General features: G+C 42.5%; 1 protein-coding gene across 9 annotated transcripts in view; it reads left to right on the top strand.

The window, feature by feature from the left end:
• The window catches only part of ANKRD26 (ankyrin repeat domain containing 26), a 66,986-nt gene extending 46,813 nt beyond the window's left edge, over positions 1-20,173 (top strand). For 6 of the 9 annotated variants that reach the window (XM_079994011.1, XM_079994013.1, XM_079994008.1 and 3 more), the window contains 7 exons: positions 4,978-5,090; positions 6,583-6,724; positions 7,357-7,605; positions 7,820-8,055; positions 9,054-9,300; positions 12,568-12,613; positions 19,042-20,173. In XM_079994011.1, coding sequence (XP_079850137.1) covers positions 4,978-5,090; positions 6,583-6,724; positions 7,357-7,605; positions 7,820-8,055; positions 9,054-9,300; positions 12,568-12,613; positions 19,042-19,175 — 1,167 coding nt within the window. In that variant the 3' untranslated portion in view covers positions 19,176-20,173. Of the gene's footprint in view, positions 1-4,977; positions 5,091-6,582; positions 6,725-7,356; positions 7,606-7,819; positions 8,056-9,053; positions 9,301-11,384; positions 11,443-12,567; positions 12,614-15,442; positions 15,612-19,041 lie in introns of those variants that run through there. The other 3 variants (XR_013843186.1, XR_013843187.1, XM_079994010.1) reach the window with 3 other exon arrangements.
• Positions 20,174-21,041: the final 868 nt, after the last annotated feature.

Genomic DNA, 21,041 nt, shown 5'->3' with positions numbered 1-21,041 from the left:
ATCGCCCTCCCGGATGCGTATGAGGTTATACGCTCCACGCAGATCCAATTTGGTGAAGATCTTCCCCTTCCTTACGGTTGCCAGGAGATCATCTATCTTGGGCATGGGGAAGGCCTTGGGTTTGGTCTTACTGTTTATGAATCGATAGTCCACAATGAGTCTTTTTTGGGGCGTGTCCTTTTTCTTTACAAAGAAAACAGGACTGCCCCCCACCGCTTTCGATTCTCGGATGAATCCGCGCTTCAAATTGTGCTCTATGAACTCCCTGAGTTCTTGCATCTCGTCCTCAGACATGGAATACAGCTTTGCAGTCGGCAACTGCGCCCCTGGCACCAGGTCGATGGCACAATCATAAGGCCTGTGGGGCGGCAACTGGTCAGCTTCCTTCTCGCAGAAAACCTCCAGGAACCCCTCGTACTTGCGGGGTACTGCCTGCACCATGCCAAGTTGCAACTGCTGCTCCGCTCCCTCCTCCTGGCTGGACTGGATGCAATGTTGAGCACAGTACGATGAGCAAAAGGTGATCTGCCGTTGGTACCACGCTACAGCAGGACTGTGTCTCTCCAGCCAACTCATGCCTAATACTATAGGCGTGTCTGAAAGGCGGGTGACATTGAAGCTGATGACTTCTCGATGATTTCCAATCCTCATCACCATGGGAGGCGTCTGTTGCACAACTTGTCCTCCTAGCAATTTCCTGCCATCCACCGTGACTACGTTCAGAGGTGTTGTCGCTGGCAGAAGCGCTATGCGATGCTGCTTGACAAAGTGCGTCCCCACAAAATCTGCGTTGCTCCCAGAATCAATCGTGATGGGGACTTCCAGGGTGGTTCCATTCGGCAACTGAAGTGTTGCAGTGAGCTGCACCGCTGGCTTGGGTGGTAAAGGGTCTGTGCGTTGCAAAAGCGCTGGGGACTGCTCTACAGATTCGCCTGGCTGAGCCCCAGCAGCTCTGCTTCCAGCCAGGCACTGTCGTTTCCCTGAGGTTGCTCTGTTTGCATCATTTCTGCTGCAACAGTTGCTAAAGCTGCAGTGTGTTTCTGCAGCCTCTGGGGACACTCTTTCGCCATGTGCTGTGCACTGTCGCAAATGTAACACTTCCTGGTCCCTCTAGGAGGCTGTGCCTTTACTGCACCGGAAGCTGGGGCTCTGGCTGTTGCTTGAGCCTTAGCACCACCAAGTTCCATGGGCTCCTCCCCCTGCCTTCCCAGTGGCGAAGGATGTGACTGACTGAACTCCCTGGGGATGAAAGAAGACGTCCTCGCTGGTGGACGCACCTGACGTTCTTCCTCAGTGTGCCAAGGACGTCCCTCGTGCCTTATCCCAATCGCCAAAGCCCTCTGCACAAGCTCCTCCAGGGTCTGGGGTCTGTCTCCCCTGGCAAGTTCATCCTTAATGGGACCGCTGAGCCCCTCCCAGAACAAATCCCTCACAGGTGCACAATCCTTCTCCCAGCTTAGTGCAGTCAGTAAAGCAAAAAATCTGGAATGGTACTGACGCACAGTGGCTTTGCCTTGCCGCAATCCAAAAATTTCCCTGCGTGCAAGATCCACATCTACAGTTGACTGGAAGCAGGCATCCATTGCTTTAATGAATTCATCTGCATCGCGGCGGGCAGGGCCATCTTCACGCCACAAATTGCGCAACCAGTCTCTGGCCGGCCCATGCAAGTGAGAAACAATAAACCCCACTTTCTCCTCCTCATCTTTAAAGTCATGACGAAGCAAGTGCAATGCATACAAAACGTCTGCTCTGAAACTGGGGTAGTGCTTCAGGTTCCCATCGAAGTGGGTGACTAGGCTGCCCCCCCTCCGTCCAAGTCCAATCCCTTCTGATCTGGACCTTGGGAACCCTTCCCTGCTTGCACGTTCCCACCTGGTTTGCAGGTCCTGGCAGCGCTTCTCCATTTCGTCATGCTTCTTCTGAGACGCAAGGACTGCAGCAGTGAGTTCGGAAACTGTAGTTCGCAGAGCTGTCAACTGCTCCTCCGCACTCATGGCTGTCACCGTTCGTGAGCTTTGCAAAAAAAAAAAATTTTGCGTTCTTTGGAGGGGACTTACTGTCAGAGCCACCCTGGGTCCCAGCTCACAAGAGACCAAAGTCCAGTCCAAGTTATATACAAAAGGTTTTATTGAAGATCATTGTCGTCATTACATCCAAACTCCGTGGCTCCACATCTGTTACCCTTAGATGTTAGAAGTCCCCTCTGAGTCCGTCCCTCCCCTGCACCAATTTAAGAGGCTTGTGCTGCTCCACCTTTTCCTCTCCTTCCTTTTCCGCAGGGTCTTCCTGCCCCCCTGTGTTCCCTCTTTCCGGGACTCCCCAGAGGCTGAATCTTCTCCTGCCTGCTGCCCCCTCCTTCGTGCTTTAGCACCAGGCTCCTCCCCAGAGCTCTCCCCACTTCCGCGCGCCTCCACATTTGAACTTGGCGCGCGTACGTTGCTCCTGACCTTCCTTTCAACAGCCACACTGCTCCCGGTACTGCTTTCCGCCCCTTCCGGCAGGACGTCTTGCCCCGATCTCCTTCCCCCCTCTGCTCCTTGTTCTGTTCCTCCCGACACACTGGTAACTCCACCCTCTTCACTCCGTTCCGGTGGAGAAGCAGGTCTCGATCTCCAACTCCCACTGGCGGTTCCCCCTACGTTCCCCTGCTCCTGACTGCTTCCCCCTTGGGCTCCCCTTGGCTTGACCAGGGGGGCTCCCTTTTGGGAATCCTCCGATTCACTGGACGGACTCATGGACCATCTCGGGTCATTGTCGTCCTCTTCCTCGTCAGGCTGGAATCCTTCTCCCTCACTCTCGGTCTCCTCCCTCCTCTGCGCCTCTCTCCCTGAACCCCTGACATCATCCATTATATCTTTTTGCAAAAATACAAACCTAAATATCATTTTTTGTAGCCAACCTCAAATGGACACTTGCAAGAATTTTTGGGGGGGTGATCTCAAAGTAAAGGCTCTCAATGAATAAACAAACATACCGTATTTTTCGCTCTATAACACGCATCTGACCATAACACGCACGTAGTTTTTAGAGGAGGAAAACAAGAAAAAAATATTCTGAACGAAACAGTGGGTGCATGATTTTTATGGTTCATGCTGTGGCCACAGACATATGATCTGATGGTGAGTTTGGGGTAGCCCAATGCAAAAATCCTGAGGATCCATGTGGATCTGTGCTTTGTAACCACGTTTTAAGTGGGGAGGGAAGGAAAAGCACTCAAGGGACAAGGAGCACGCGTGGAGAAGGAGTTTTTCGGCGAGCTGAGCGGGGAGGAGGGAGGGAAAGAGCACTGTTGCTTTAAAGGTATACTTAAGGTACTTGCCCTGTTTCTGGGTTTTTTTCCATTTAACAGTTTGCAGCCTTTTCCTTCTGCTCCTTGTTTTGAGGCAGAATAGATTTGAGCAAGTGAGGAGGACTTGGATTGCAGGGGATTCACCATTAGCTGTGTAAAAGCGCTCCTCCTTGTAGCCTGAGTGATAAGCAGCCACCAGCAGCAATAGAATGGAGCACAAAAAAGTGGTAGGGGCACTAGGACCCAGACAATGCTCGAATCCTGCCTGAAAACAAGCTGCTCCCTCCCAGCGGATCAGCTGAGACGCGGGGATTTGCGAAGTTTTCCCCTCTCCCTCATCCCCAGCCTTTTTTTTTTTAACTTCCTGGTTTTCACTGCGTGGCTCAGAGCTCGAGGTTGGTTTTATTTTGCTGCTGGTTGCTTAAATTTTATCTTTCCTGCCGTCCCTCTGCAGCCTCATTGCTCTGTTTAAAGACCGCATGGACCTTTGCTAGCGTCTGTCCCTCCTCCCGTGTAAGCGGCTGCTGCCCGCTTTGCTGCCATGGCTCTCCTTCCCTCCCTCCTCCCCGGCTCCAGGTCGCTTTAAAGCAAGCAAAGCGAGAGCCTCGTAGAGTGTGTAAGCGGCTCCCGCTTTGCTTGACTGACGGCAGCCATGGCTCCGATCCGTGCATTCGTTCCTTAACATGCACAGGCATTTTCCCTTACTTTCTAGGAGCAAAAAAGTGCGTGTTTTGGAGCGAAAACTATGGTATATAACCAGCATCAGAGAACAGTTTTTTAACCTTTTCTGGCTGGCAATTGAGCAGTGAGGCCTGGACAGACCTGAAAAGCCTATATAAAAATTCCACTAGTTCTCAATATGTAGGTTTGCTGACCATCTGTGGTGGGCCTGGCATACACCCAAGAGCCCACCAGAGTCTGCAAAGCCTTTTCCAGGCTGTTGCTTTTTCTGCAGGTGCCGCACTGGATGTTGATAACACTTCTCACTCAGATTTAGCTATGGTAGGTTCTGTAGCAAGATCTTTGGTGGCACAGCTCTCCAGGACTTGCTGGTTGAATCTAAAGATAAGAAGAAGGTGTTTTCATCAGCCTGAAAGAAGGATGATCAACATTCCTTTCAGAAGTATTTCCAGTGGTACCAGCCCCCGCCCCCAGTCCTTTCAGTTCCACCACCTAAGGCAAGTGGATGGAATTTTTGGTCCTCTCATCCCACTTGGTCTGAAAGGTGAAGTGAAGCCAAGAGACAGCAACAGTATCAAAGTTTGGTTAGTCCATCCTGTCAAAGACCTCTAGGAACCAGTTCTGATGCTTCCCTCCCTACCAGTAGGAAGCTGCCTAAACCAGGTAGTGGGACAGATGGTGGAATGTAACATGAGAACACGTCTCAGAAGTAGCTTTTCCCCGGAACTGTATTTGTGGCCTCCCCACACCTTCTCCCTATCTCTGGGGTCCTCCTCTGAGAACGAGGAACATGGTCTGCCTAGCAATCAAACATCTGGAGATTGGGGGAAATGGGAATTTTCCCAATCAGAGGAATATCTTTGCATTTTGTTTTCTGTTTCTCACAAAGCACTTGAGCACAAGAGGCAAAACATTTTTTCCGTGATCGGAAGGCCAGCTTGATGTGTTTCTTTAATGTTAATGAACAGTGTTAGTGTAAAGATGTTGTGCTTACTCTCTTGAAGTTGGAGCATGAAAAGAAAAAAGTGAAGAAGTTAGTGGAGTTGAAGCGATCGGTGGAAGCACGGCTAGAAGAAGAAATGAAAAGAAACATAGAACTACAAAAAGAATGCAGCGGGTAAGGAAGTTTCTGTTGTTCTTCTGCTAATAATAAATGGATGCTTTGGTTTTATAGAAATACTTTTAACGTTACCCTGTTGAAAGTAATCATTCATTTAAAAGGCAGTTCCCTGCTTCTGTTGAGTAATTTACTTCGCATTTAGTGCCCTGCGCCCTCTTGAACTGTAAAGAATCATCTTTCCACTGTTTAATTGGGAGCAGCAGTTGTGTGGCAGTGAGAGCGAGGTGAGCTTGCCACAGTTGATGGCCTCAGAGAGATGGAGGTGATAGTTTTCTGCCTTTTGTGGCTGGGCCTGAGGCCAGTGGAAACTCGCAAGACCCCAAGACAGTCAGTGCTTCTGGGAAGTGGGGCCTCAGACAATACCTGGGTGAAAACTTCACCAATTCCTGTCTGCTTTGGGGGTCTAAAAGATCATAGAATTGTAGAGTTGGAAGGGATCCTGAAGGTCATCTAGTCCAATCATTTGCAATGCAGGCAAGAAGGTAAGCGGTAAAATTGCCTCTGCAGGCTTTACTAGACTTCCCCTCCCACCCTCCTTAATTTTTGGTGATTTCAGGGTTGCCCGGGGTTACCCTAGTTTCAGATCTTGCTCTGAATAGTTGTCAGTCATTGATTTTTTAGGGCCAGGGAGGAATTTGTCCTGCAGGCAAATTGTCTAACTCTGAGGGTTTTGCCTATCTCGTTGCAGTTGTCACAACTTTGAGGGCAGAAGAGACATTGCACTGAATCCTTAGTGACAGCAGGTTGGGGGTGGGATCTTGCAGGACAACACTTCCTGTCCAGATCTCTGACTTGGGCGCTGGCCCTGCCAGCTTCTGGATTCACCAGAAGCAGTTTTCACCATTTGTCCATCCAACAGCAGACGGGCTGATTAGATACATGCCCAGTGCCTGCACCAAACCTGTTTTATCTGTAATCAGTTGTAGCCTAAACTGATCCCAATACATGTCCCCTTGTGTTTGTTTACTGTCTGCTCCCCCACCACTGCCTTACTGTGCCTGGGCCCACAGTGTGTGCAACATGAAGACCCTGTGGTGTCAAGGGATGAAATAGTTATTGTATCTCAGGGTAAGCAGTGACCAAAGATCCTGCGGCTGGGTGAAAGTAAAAGTGGCAGCACTACAGAAGACGGGGAACTGGAAAAGAAGTAATAATGTCTTCTGTGGCAGTGCTGTTGTCATTACCAAAGGCTGACTTGCCTGCAGTCCATCAAATGGATGTGCACGTTTGCTAAGTAGTTCATTTACCTATATTGTGAAATAGCTAAGCCCATTTGAGTTTGCCTAATTTTGGAACTGAAATTGAGCCTACAAGCTTTGAAAGGAACAAACCATTCTACTTTCAGTTCTCTTGTATATTCAGCCATGAAGACTATGTTTCTGCTGGAGTAATGATAGAGAGAGAAAGCTCTATTGAGTATTTTAAGCAAAAACTATAATTCGGTTTTCTCATCAGTGTTTAATGTGATTTCTATAATATTACTCTGTAGAGTTAAAAAGTTTCTAAAAACAGCTAAAAAGAAGATAAAAGAATATGAGAGTCTAGAGAGTTCATCTCTTACTACTATACATGGAGAAATGAAGAACAGATTCACTGATGCTGAGATGGAAGTTAGCAACCTAAGAACCAAGGTATATTTCCCTCTTGCTTTAATACAATTAAAACCTTTCCTAAAGTAATCATTTTTCTTAAGTAATTGTGTTAAATAGTATTTTCAAATGTTTTAATCCATTTGTTCAACAATAATGCATTCCTTGTTAAAAGCACATAGTTTGTTTCCTCAACCTACATCTCCCTAGGTCTGTAACCAGATCCTCAATATATCATTTATTGCTACAGAGTTAAATGTCAGCAGTATTCTTGTGCATTTATGTAAACTTTTCTTGATTTATTTTACAGTGGTGCCCCGCAAGACGAATGACTCGCAAGACGAAAAACCTGCTAGACGAAAGGGTTTTCCGTTTTTGAGGCGCTTCGCAAGACGAATTTCCCTATGGGCTTGCTTTGCAAGACAAAAACGTCTTGCGAGTCTTGCGATTTTTTTTCGCTTCCCCCCCTTTTTCTAAGCCGCTAATAGCCGCTAAGCCACTAATAGCCGCTAAGCCGCTAATAGCGCTAATCCGCTAATAGGGTTGCTTCGCAAGACGAAAAAACCGCTAGACGAAGAGACTCGCGGAACGGATTCTTTTTGTCTTGCGACGCACCACTGTATTTTGAAGAAGTCTTAGTTCCCTTTTGAGTTCTTGCTGAACTTTCTCAACAGTTGGAGGTTGAGTCAGCGAGACGTGTTCAGGTGGAATCTACAAATTGTGAACTACGTGATCAGTTGTCTTCCATGAAATTACTGGAGAGAAGCAAACAGCAGCTAGAAGAAGAAATAACTAATCTCAAACGCCATATACAGGACAATATGATGGACCTCAGTCAAATTGAACAATACAAGAGAGAGATTGAAGAAAGAGCTAGGCAAGATATAAGTCAAAAACTGGAACAGGTCAATTTGTTTTTGCAGGTAAATGTATCAACCATTTGTTGCAATTTCATAGACAACAGAACTTGCTAAATCTTTTTATCAAATATATGAACCTAGGTGATGTGGCAGCCAATAAGCACTCTGGCTAATCCTTGTTGTCTGTCTTTTGGGTTTCTTTAAAATATGGGTGTTATGAAGACAGCTATCTTAATATAAATCTTCTAAATTAATACTATGACACTTTGTGTCCCAGACACAGGCTGCTTCACAAGAAACAATGGAGCAGATGAGAGCTACTAATTATGCTTCCTTGAGAAATCAGCTGGAGAACAGAATAAAAGATCTAGAATGTGAGCTGGCTCTACTGAGAAACAGACCGCAAGACAACAACTTACAAAGAGAGTCAGTGCATTCAGAATTGGAAAGATATAAAGCACTGTACTCAGAAGAACGAAAAATGAGAAAGTCTTTGGGAAGTAAATTGGATCGGTAATTCAGAAGTCTTCTGACAATTCTCTTCCTTGTGGCTTGTGCCAGGGAAACTTTAGGGAGAAGGATACATTAGGATGGGAAAGAAAATGCTTTCTCTTAGCCTAATAGAATTTCCCTTTCAAGAACTAAAATGAAGGGACAGAACCAACCTCTCTCCCAAAATCCTCTCCCATATACAGCAAAGAGAAAAAGTTAAGTAAGTACATCCAGCTAACCTACACAGTAGTACTCAGGTCTGAGATGAACATGAAGGTACTCATCTAGCCCCAGAGCTCAGTAGTCTTCCACTGCTGTACTGTAGAATATATTTCTAACTGTTCAAGTCCAGCCGCTATATCCGCAAGGGCCACAGCTTATTGTGATACCACACTTGATTGACCCATGCTTATTAGCTGGGAGGAAAACAGAACCAGAGAAGGTAATGATTTCTGCTTACCTGAGAATTTGACCAATTTTGCAAAACATGTATTTGTAGATTTAGAAGAAAATAATGGGTGACCCTAAAAACTAAGCATGTTTATTAACCTTCCCATCCCCATAAAAGGATGCAATTGTTCATGATGGCCTATCATTAGCAGGTGATGGGAGGAAAAATCCTCCCTTTGCTATATAGAGAGGTTTTAAATGAGGAGAAAGGGGGCATCTCTTTCCTTGTCTTCAGAAACCACCCCTCCCCACAATCATGTTTGGGGCTGACAGCCAGGCTTGTACCCAGCCCTTAGTCTTATATAGCACAGTGGAGAACAGTTTCAGGATGGAGAAGAAAGGGGTGCCATTTTTTCCTGAGTGTCCCTACTGACTAGCCCCATGAATCTGTACAAGGGCCCTTTTCCAGGCTAGCTTTAGCCCTGAATAGGAGCATTCCTGTTATGGGTTGGAAACAGCACTTTATCTAAAACCCCACTGCTACAAATGTTAAATGTTTTCACTTTTAGACAAACTGTTTTAAGACAAACTGTTGCTTAACTTCTCACTTGCCTTTGACATTTTCACAGAGCTAATGAGAAATTAACAGAAGCCAGCACCAAACTCTTACATGAGCGCCACAAAAGCAAGTCTTTACTTGCCAACAGCTTTATGAGTGGCAGCTATTCTTCAAGTCCTGTCTTGGAAACAGTTCAGGTGGGGAGTCTTGGCAGCAACTTAGCATTAAGCAGATCTCCTAGCTTTGGAGGTGCATTCATGAACCCAACGGGAAGTACAGCATCCTCAAAAATGAGAGTGGAAGCTTACCTGGCAAAGGTGAGTAACATGAATGTCATTCTTAAGCTATCATTTCTGTAAGGCTGTAGCTTTAGATCATGTTCACATGAACAGTTCTTTCTGTTTAACAAACACTATTTAAAACAAAGACATTGGCATTCTTTAGTTCTTTTGCTGATACTAGCAAGACAAGAAATAAAATGCTGATTGTAGAGTGCAGATCAGTTCAAGGTGGTCCCTGAGGTATTGCAGTCCTCAGCTACTTAAGGCTTTATAGGTCAAATCCAGCACTTTCTGTTGGGCCCAGAAGCTGATGGGCAGTTGGTGCAGTCAGGCCAGGATTGGTGTCATGCTCAAACTGTCTTTTTCTGCTGAGCAATCTGGCCATTGAGTTTTGCCCCACATATAATGCATTGCGGTAATCTAACCTAGAGGTTACCAGAGCATAGACGACAGAAGTTAGGTTATTTCTGTTCAGCTGGGCCAGCAGCTGAAGCTGATGGAAGGCACTCTGTGTCACTCAGCCTCAAGTGAAAGCAAAGGATCCAGGCGAACCCCCAAGCTACATATCCTCCCCACCAGAAGGAGTGCAACCCTTTCAAGAGCAGGCAACCTCCCAGCCCTCTGGTCTAAGGAACCACCTACTAACAGTGCTTCTGTCTTACCTGAATTGAGCTTCAGTTTGTTGGCTCTCACCTAGTTCATTACCAAGGCAAGAAGTAGGTGCAATATGATTCTTCTTGTTCAGCAGAAAGCATCTCTTAGAGGTAATATCATCTACACTGATGCCATTGGCATTTAATACTAGATCAGGGGTTCCCAAACTGGAGTCTGTGGCATATCTGTAAAAATACAATTAAAACTCATACCTTCTAGCACACCGCAGTATAATTTGCTCCAACAGGCAGAAAAATATTTAGGTGGTCTTCCAAGATCCTTAGCAAATTTCAAATGGAAAAAGTTTGGGAGCTCCTGTATTAGCTAGTTCTTAACAGTCTCCAGTTGAAACTGATCAGAGTAAAGCAGGGATAAGGAAACTGTGGCCGTTCAGTTGTTGCCGGACCGCAACTCCCATCATTCCTGCCCATTGTCCACACTTGGAGTATAACATCTGAAGGGCCACAGGTTCCCCAGCCCTAGGATAAGCTGTAAGGCGTGGGGGGAAAGAAAAAAGAAAAATATGGCAATTCCTACCTTAAGTGGCACCTTCATGGTCTTGTTTTCAGTGTAATGTCTTTGGTCCTTCTTTTAAGCCTTGCCTTCTTTCTCCTTCCTCCCAAAATTCATTTGCTTGTTTCTAATCCCTCCATCACAAGGATATTATAAAATTGAAATTATCAAAAAAATGCATAAAATGGAGAGAACCTCTGCCTAAAACCCTGCAAAAAAGGAAACATTAAAAAGTTGAAAATATATGCATTCGAAAAAGATGTTTACTGTAATGTCATGTCTTAGAGAGAACTAAAATTGACTATGGTATGCCCTTGCTCTTTCCTGCTGTTAGCTTCCCTGCCTTCCATTCCAGCAGTGCAAATGGGCACCAACTGTTATTAAATACTAACAGATTTTGTTATGGTGTAAGCTTTTGTGGACTAGAGTCAATTTCATCAGGTGCATTAAATATAATCCTCATATGGGTGGTGGAGAAGGCTTCTAAGCAGGGAGCCCAGTGAGAAATGCAATACAACAAGTACTAATAGTGACCATTCAGTTAAAGCTAGAATGCATGCAGAACAAAGCCATGACAGAATAGCTGTTCCTCTGGGAATTTGTGATCACAGCCTTTCTAATTACTAATTCTGGGCAGGACCCAGAGGAAGTCACACTTTAGTGCTAGGCATGAGTATCATGTCATTGATTTTCAATAGACTAAAACATGCCTAATTTCCTCTGGCTCCAACCCTGTTTCCAGGCTTGCAGCCAGCTGCTATGCATGTTTACTCAGAAGTAAAGCACACTGAGTTCAGTGGGACTTACTCCGTAAGTGTATATGATTGCACCCCCAGAGTAGATTAGAATTTTTTCATTGTAAAAGTTTCCCTTTTTCTCACACTTACAAATTGGTCATTTTCCTTTCTGCCTTCAAGACCTATACACTTATGGCTTGTTCTTTACTTCTTCAGCTCCTTGATCAAAAGTCTATTTCTTCCTTTTCTTCTCTACAGCCAGACACTTAACAAGGTGTGTACTCCGCATTGCTCAATGCCATGTGATTCCTTGTACTGCACAAAATTCAGTGACATTTTAGTTTAAAATTATGCATTACACTGCAGTAGACTAGCTAAAAAGAAGCTAAGCTTTTGCTGCTACACTACATATTTAAACTTCTCAGATGGTTTTTAATATTTATTTTTTCCCCAAAAATATGTATAGCATAATTTCAATACATTATACTTATTCCATTACCTTTTAGAACAAAGAAAAAGAAAAATAGAAATAATTAATGAAAACTATAGCCTTAGTCATATATGCCTCAATTAGTTCCTGATTTGGCTTCTCAATTAGAAATGCCCTTGTTTTACCTGAAAATGGAGATTCTAGCTGATATAATGGATACTAGTAAGTAGGGAATATGGTAGGCATCTACACAGCATGTAGATCTGATCTCCAGTTTAGACATTGGATCCTATGCAAATATTCTGGAAGTAAAACCCAACAAACATAGCAGGGCTTACTTCTGAGTAAACATGCATAGGATTGCGCTGTGAGAGTCTCTGAACGATTCAAAGAACACGTGAACTACAATGAGTACTGTCTTCCTACATTAAAAGCCTTGACATGGGATTGTGAGTGATTGCTCTTAATTTACTCAGTTTGCTTAAGTAACTAATCAGAAAAAGAATAATTTAATTACCTTTGCCACTTTCACCCAAGGGTGTTAAAAGTGATTGAAATTACCAGCTTCTTAGAACATGTACTGTATGTAGAATTCCTCTGAAAAGATTTTTAAAAATCTTTTTTTAAAAACCAAAAACCTCCTTTCTTCCTCTTTTTTCCTTGGCATATACTGTGGTAGTATCTAATATTTATGATCCACACTTTCAAACTATCCTTGACTTCTGATGTCACATTACCTCTCAGTTGCTCATTTTATCAAATAGTCCAAGTTTTTTAAATAAAAAGTTAATTGTCTATAATTTGATTGAGGCTACCTGAAAACAGGGAGCTGAAAATTGGTAGCAAAATAAGAGATGGAATATTTGACCCAACATGAAAGTTGCTCTGATGTTGACATTTCATAATGAATAATGTACATTTGCATCTATAATTTTATAGCTACTAAAATATCACATAATGTAATTTCAGATGCGGACAGAACTAGAAAAAACTATCGCCAAGGAACTAGAACAAGGTATGTTAACAAAACAGCATGCTAGCAATTTAAAAACTCATCCTGCTGTGAAATATTCATTACAAACTGATACCAGTAATAGTATTCAGAGGTGGTATGCCAAAACACTGTTTTATTTTTGCAGTTTCCAAATTAGATAAATAAATAATAAAACCTTACTGAACGATTCTTTTCATGAACATTTTAATTGGTGTAAATTGTACATGATAGCTGCCTTTGGGCTTTATCACGACTGTTTCAGAATGTGCATTATAATTTTCTTTTACCAAAGATTCTCAGTAGCTGAATTGGTGTACTGATCCTCTAATGAGTAGCAATGATTTAGTGACATAAAGTGCAAGAAGGCTGGGCTTTCATTATTTTTTTCATGACATGTATTGCCAGTTCTCCATTGATGAGCTTGTTTGTCTTCAGTAATAAAGCCAGTAACTTCCACACATGGTTTTATACTTAGTCATAGATAGCTTAGTTGGTAGAGTATGAGACTCTGAACCTCAGAGTTGTGGGTTCAATCTGCATGTTAGGCAAAAGTTTCTGCATTGTAGGGGGTTGGACTAGATGACCCTCATGGTTTCTTCCAACTCTACAATTCTGTGATTCTATATGTAAAGTTTAAACAATGTGATTGAAAACCTAGCTTAAAGTATCCATTCACGTTGGCATGCACCATTTTTTTAAATGAAGGATTTTCGCAGATCTATATTTTTAAGCAAATGTTCAATACAAAGTGTTCATTTAATACAACCATATTAAGATACACTGAAACAGAAGTCACCAGACCCTTCTATATAGTGAGAAGGTGGGGAGGGGTATTACTCAGAAGGGTGGTGGGATTGGGTGATTGGCAGATAGCTGTCTGCCAATCACCCAATCCCACCACCCTTCTGAGTAATACCCCTCCCCACCTTCTCACTATATAGAAGGGTCTGGTGACTTCTGTTTCAGTGTATCTGAAGAAGTGTGCATGCACACGAAAGCTCATACCAAGAACTAACTTAGTTGGACTTTAAGGTGCTACTGGAAGGAATTTTTTTATTTTGTTTTGACTATGGCAGACCAACACGGCTACCTATCTGTAACTGGAACCATATTAAGGTATGCCATGGGCTTATTGTATGGATGAACACTATAACAGTGTAAAGGATTATACAAATAATTAAGTATACAGTCTAGGGCTAAATAATTATATGGTTGGTTTTGTTTTTAATTCAGTAAGAGCATTTTAACATTAAAGAATCTCACTTTTTCTTGGAAAACTGCTTCAAAATGGATTTGTGAAATGAAATAAATTTGTCGCTAACCAGTAAGTTCCAGCAGTGGAGACTGGGGAAGCAGGGCACTGCTCCCCTAACCTCCGCTGGCCCTGAGCTAGCTCCCACCTGCCTCCCTTCTTACTTACAACCAGTCCAAGGACAGAACTGTCCATCAGGTTCTTCCCCCTTAGTTTCAGTGTTGTCCTTATAGAACTCAGCAAGGAGAAAAATGGGGACAAAAGTAGAATTACTGGGGAGTTCCATGGAGTTCCAACATAGTGCCAGTAATAAGACTTCCACTTCCTCTGCTCCCCCAGCAGCACCCAGTGCTCCCAGCATCTTCTCAGGAGCATAGGAGGGCTCTTCCGTGCAGATTTTGTGGGTGCATGGGGGGGGGAGGGAAAGCCCCATTGGACAAACAGATTTCCACTGTGCTGGCAGGTAGACATTATTGGATGTCACCCGCAGCTACAAAGACGAATGTCCCCCCAATAGGAATTTAGTCCCTTGAAATCCACAGAAGGTAGTCATAACTACCTCATCCCTTTTGAAATCCATAGAACTAACAGATGTCTTACTTGGTATGACTCCAACTCAAGGTCATGCCCAAGTCCCTGCCTACATCCAGTGGTGAGGTAGGATCTGAACTTGGTCTGCCAAGTTGTGTAGCCATTTATCAATCCTGGCTGCTTCCAGACTACAGGGTTAATCTAGATCGTCATTTTCATAGAATCATAGAATAGAATCATAGAATCATAGAGTTGGAAGAGACCACAAGGGCCATCGAGTCCAACCCCCTGCCAAGCAGGAAACACCATCAGAGCACTCCTGACATATGGTTGTCAAGCCTCTGCTTAAAGACCTCCAAAGAAGGAGACTCCACCACACTCCTTGGCAGCAAATTCCACTGTCAAACAGCTCTTACTGTCAGGAAGTTCTTCCTAATGTTTAGGTGGAATCTTGTTTCTTGTAGTTTGGAACCATTGCTCCGTGTCCGCTTCTCTGGAGCAGCAGAAAACAACCTTTCTCCCTCCTCTATGTGACATCTTTTTATATATTTTGTTCACTCCCTTTTTACTAGATCATCCAGCTGCAGCTATTGTTCTTTCATCGCTTCCCTGTTCTTTTGTTACTCAAATTCAGAAGAGCACAAACTCAGCTAGAGTAGATTATCTGTGCACTATAGTTTCTTTTTCTGCTTTAGACTTAAAGCCATGGTTTCCCCTCTCCTCATTCCCATGTTGCACTGAAATGTGTGCTTAGGCTCTGAGATGGGGGTGGGGAGCAAGGGGCAGGCCCCTCAAGTTGGAGGTGTTTGCAAAGCAATGAAATGCCTCACTGTTTTACTAAAGCTCTCTGCAGAACTGTGCCAGGAGGAGTGATTCCCTTTCCCTTTTTTTTACTTTCATGGCACCATTGAGCTTTTTTAAAAAATCAACATTTTATTCAAATACAAAGTCACAAGCCACACACATGCAAAGTAGAATAGATCTAGCAGTAGATTTTATCAATCTTAGCACTTTATGCTACTTTTAATGGTCAATGTAGTCATGTCTCTTCTTATTGCTTTCTGCAGATTGACTTACCGGTTTATACAATCAATCAAATTTTTATGAAGGACTGAATGTTATCCCCACTTTGTGCATCTTATACCAAGGTCCATATTTGAAGATACATAGGTGTTGGAGGATGTCAAAAATCTGCTCAGTTAGCAAATGTAATAAAACTTCAATACCACCCAGAAAGATTCCAGAGAGTCTAATCTTCTTATCACCCTTAACTGGTGTGTAAAATTTCTTGGCGATGGCAATATTCCAGACATATAGCAGGGGCTCAAATTTAGCTACTTTGAGGTCTTCTTCCACTGCTGGACAGCCATGCTGCTGTTATTTAAAAATATACGCAAGGCGTTGGCCATGCCAATGTAATGAATGGCAGGTGCATGCAGCTCTGTCTTGGCTGCATTGTATTTTCTGATGTCCCTATAAATGGAAAATGAGAAAAATCTAGGAACACTTACGTAACTACTCTCTTATTTGGCATACCAATGGGTACATTTGGACAGACAGGCAGAACTGTGATCAGCACAAATGTTTTAAAATAGAAGATTTCATATGGTATGATGCCATCTCAAAGTCTAACAAACCAAGAGTGTCCAAAGAGAGGCCATGCATATCAATAACTTGTAGTATTTCCTGATTCCAAGATGGAATTGCTCTATTGTTAAGATTCAATGTCTGCCTGAAAGCAGAAAGCACTAAAATGGGCCCTATCCCCTTTTAAAATCTTAGTCAATACCTAAGGGCATGGATATGCACTGCAGCCTTCACTGAACGAAGACCAGCTTCCAAATGATGAACGGAAGTCTCAGTTGCTTTGGGGAGCTCAAAAGTAACAGAAGGATATTTATTTTGGGGTATTTCCAGGTTCACTTTTTTGAAGAGATCCCCATATTTGTGTGCCATAACAGATTTATGAGGTGATTTTGGCTTCATAAATTTTGAGGGCTGGGGGAATATCTCTAGCTCCTTTACACCATTAGAACCTTGATAAAGGTTCACTGTATCAATAACCAGTATTTGTATATGAGAAGTGTTTATTCCAACTTCCAGATGAAGAAAAGCATAAACCTATATATTTAAAGATTTCGCCCACTCTTTGGGGTGCCCATCAATTTGCCACTTGTGTTTTTTAAACCTATCGGCAAAAACCAAAACTTTTATTTTCATAATTTTTAGTTTTTCTTGGACTGCCAGTTGATTAAAAGATTTCTTAACTCTTATTGTGCCTGAGACAATAAAATTGGGTCATTAGCATACCAACTTTCTTGGTTCCCAGTACAGTGGTACCTCTGGTTACGTACTTAATTTGTTCCGGAGGTCTGTTCTTAACCTGAAACTGTTCTTAACCTGAAGCACCACTTTAGCTAATGGGGCCTCCTGTTGCTGCCGCGCCACCGCTACACGATTTCTGTTCTCATCCTGAAGCAAAGTTCTTAACCCGAGGTACTATTTCTGGATTAGCAGAGTCTGTAAGCTGAAGCGTATGTAACCCGAGGTACCACTGTATAGGGGGTACATAATTATCATTGTTACTCAAATCATGAGTTAATGTAAATGTTAAACGATGTTGGTGCTAATAAGCATCCCTACTGGATACCCTGTGTAGCATGGATCGGATCTGAGAGCGAACCTGAAAGGGATATCCTAGTATCAGAATTAAGTTCCTAGATCAGCTTGTTATGAGGTTTCTGGCTGCTGTTCATGTACACTGCAAAACAAAGATCTCTATGGTATAATAGCAGATCTGGAAGGTTAAAGCTGTTTCCTGGGATTGGAAACTATAGTTCATGTAATGTACTTCCCAACCCACCATATGTTTTTGAGGTCTGTTGTGGACATAAGTGCAAACATTTGTTTAGCTGTGCATCTATACATTTTTTAAATGACATTTTTTCACCCAATATACCAGATTTGCACAAAAGAGCAGTCAGTAATTTTTTAAACCCATGTGTTGCTTCAAGCCAGACAAGGATTTGAAGTCACTCCCGTGAAAGGCTGCCACTTCCTTTTATCCCTTTTCCGTTTCCCGTCCCCTGTAGCTGCAAAGGCAAATGTTACTGTTATAGCTGTTTTGCACAAGAGCATTTCTGTACAAAAGAGGTGTTTTGAAAATAAGCATGCCGGTACTGACAGCCAGTGGGAAAGGGCAGGCTGTATCCTTTCCTTTGTGCTGATGGAAGCAGAATGAAAGTCGGGTTTGGTGATAAGCACCCAGCAAAATGTCAGTGCACATGAAAAGAATCCCTCCCATACAATGAACTTCATCGCAACTGCGCTCGGGTAACATGATCTTTTTTCCCCCTTCCTTTATTGGATTATCTGCAGATTGGAAAGATCTGGGGGAACGTACATGTTGCTATTTGGAATAAGAGGATATCATGTGGACACTGCAAAAAAAGAGAGGGGGTAGAAGACAAAGCAGGTTCAGATCCACTGCTATGTGGATGAGCCTTCAGTATCTAGTAATACAAGTGCAGGTTCAGTGTTGTAGCGACACACTGTCACACTACTGACCAAATTTTGTGATAGCTTTAGTGAAGTGGAGGGATGCAGGTGGCGCTGTGGGTTAAACCACAGAGTCTAGGACTTGCTGATCAGAAGGTCGGAGGTTCGAATCCCCGTGACGGGGTGAGCTCCCGTTGCTCAGTCCCTGCTCCTGCCAACCTAGCAGTTCGAAAGCACGTCAAAGTGCAAGTAGATAAATAGATACCACTCTGGCAGGAAGGTAAACGGCGTTTCTGTGCGCTGCTCTGGTTCGCCAGAAGCGGCTTAGTCATGCTGTCCACATGACCTGGAAGCTGTATGCCGGCTCCCTTGGCCAATAAAGCAAGATGAGCACCGCAGCCCCAGAGTCGGTCACGACTGGACCTAATGGTCAGGGGTCCCTTTACTTTACCTTTTAGTGAAGTGGTCCAGAAAACTTTCCATTTGTTTCAGTCCTAACACTACTTACATGAGACTAAGCCTCACAGATTTCAGGCATACTAAAACTAATAACTATTTTCAGTTACTTTAAAAAACAACAACACCCAACATTACATGCTTTGAAATATTTCCAAGTATTTCAGTAAAAATAATTTCAAGGTAAAGTCATGTATTGGTTTCAGTGTAACATTTTAATCAGACCCAGTGCACTTTTAATCTTACTTTTTTCCTCACACAGTATTTCATTGGAAAAAATGTTTGTGATGCTTGTAAAATTAACATGCATATACTTCTTTTGTACTAAATACAAATGAGCATGCAAAATCATACTTGTCTATTTCAGTGCAGAAAATTATTAGATTTTAAAACCTCCAGAAAAATTACATCACTGAATTGTCTGATCAATGGTTTCTATTACACTGCAATTTGCACTTAAGGCTCCAATATGACATTTTCTTTGAAGCTAACATATAGAAGCGATCTAAGTGGAGCAAGATCAAATCATATCTGCATTTCATTGTTCACTAGCAAAATAAGCCCTGTTTTCCAATAATAATTTTCCAATAATAATTCTGCATTTGTTCTGAGAAAGTCATCCATTGAATTATTATTTTTTAGTCACCCTGATGGGTAGTTTAATGCCATTTTTGAAACTAGTAGGAAACCATAAGCCTTTCTTGTTTTTCAGCTACAGTTGAACTTGATGCCGGACCTGTTAGAGTCTCCCCTATAGGATCAATTGATGAATCATCAAAACAAGATGAAGTGTCCAAGGCCAGAAAGGAGTATCTAGATGTTTTAAAGAAAAACTATATGATTTGAGTAAATTCTGATAATCTTGTAGATGATGCTTTACAATATTAAATAAACAAAATGTAATTTTTTGTAGTTTGAAGTGTATTATAAATTATAAATATTTCAGGCATTTTGCACTTGTCTGGAAAAATGTTATATAGCTGTATAGCCATATGGTTCCTTCTTTCATTTGTTATGAAAGCTGTATTATTATTATTATTATTATTATTATTATTATTATTAGCAAAAAAACACACTAGCCTAGAGATGTTTTACAGAACTGTCCATGTCCCCTTGTCCTGTATATTTAAAACCAAAGTATTTCTTGACATGTTTAGTGTAATTTGCTACTTGAAATGTTGTGCAGGATTTGTCTGTCGTCGGGTAACAGTTAAAATGCTGGTCTGAAACATTTCCTGGGTACCTTTTCCTGCACTTTTACTACATTTACTACTTTTGTCACTAGTGATTTTACATAGCTTAGGACTGCCATAAGACATTCAACAATACAGTGGACGCTCGGGTTGCAAACGTGATCCGTGCGGGAGGCACGTTCATAACCCGCAGCATTCGCTACCCACAGCGCCGTGTCTGCAGGTGTGTCCATAACCCGAAAAAACGCAACCTGAAGCGTCTGTAACCCAAGGTATGACTGTAGTGACTTTACTGCAGTATTTAAATGTTATACAGTGGTACCTCGGGTTAAGTACTTAATTCGTTCCGGAGGTCCGTACTTAACCTGAAACTGTTCTTAACCTGAAGACCACTTTAGCTAATGGGGCCTCCTGCTGCTGCCACACCGCCAGAGCACGATTTCTGTTCTCATCCTGAAGCAAAGTTCTTAACCTGAAGCACTATTTCTGGGTTAGCGGAGTCTGTAACCTGAAGCGTATTTAACCTGAAGCGTATGTAACCCGAGGTACCACTGTACTGACAGAAGTGCCAACAGACTTGTTATTTGTATTTTTAAATGGTACATAAAATGCACTGAAGTTTTTAATTGAATAAAAACTGGTCTACTCGGAGTTCCTGATACTTTATTCCATTGGTAGTAGTGACATCTATCTCCAATTTTCTTACCATTTCCCAAGGTTGATGCTGTTAAATAAATATAAATTCATTGTCCTCTTTCTCTACCATTTACTTCCCAAGGTGGGGAAAAGTGCAGAAGTGGCAGCTCAAAAACAAAGCATTGATGAATTCAGTCTGTAAATTTAGTGGGACATAAACCTACATAGGACTGCCTGCCACTTCTTAATGTTATTTTGTGTTGAGAGTTTGTTTTGAAAAGTTTGTCTTTTGGACAATAAACAGAAAATGGGCATGTCCCGATAGTTTGTGCTGCTCTGTGTACATACAGTGGTTGACTATAAATTTGTTGTCTATCAGCAAAGAATTTGGAGTTGCCGTAAATAAGTAAATCTGATTTCTTGATATATTCAGGTATTCAAAAGGCAAACAATGAAAAATTAAAAGGAAAAGTTTGCACAAACAGCAAATAAAATTCATTTATGTTGACAACTTCCTGATGAGTGCTCACATTTTACTTGATGATAAGTATCTCATTGTATCATTCATACTAATTTTGGTTAATTACTATTGGTATAGGCTTAACCAAAGGATAAAATATAGATGGATAGTTATTTGGAAACCAGCTTCTATCTGACAGTAGATTGTCAAGCACATCACTGCCTCCTGTTGTGATGGTAGAGCTTTCTGTGTAGGAGCAAAGCTTCCTAAATCTGGTTCCACCGAACAACTCGGTGTAATTCAGCCCTTTTAAAACCCATCTAGTCCTTATGTAAGCTCAGACCCCCAAAACCTCTTTGGCTATTTGATTTCAATAGAGCCACCCTCCTATAAAAAATCAGATGGGTCAAGATAATTCCTAAA

The sequence above is a fragment of the Podarcis cretensis genome (genome assembly GCF_951804945.1).
Source record: "Podarcis cretensis genome assembly, chromosome: 10".
NCBI lineage: Eukaryota > Metazoa > Chordata > Lepidosauria > Squamata > Lacertidae > Podarcis > Podarcis cretensis.
The sequence above is the reverse complement of the archived record's forward strand: the minus strand, read 5'-3'. Positions and strand labels throughout refer to the sequence as shown.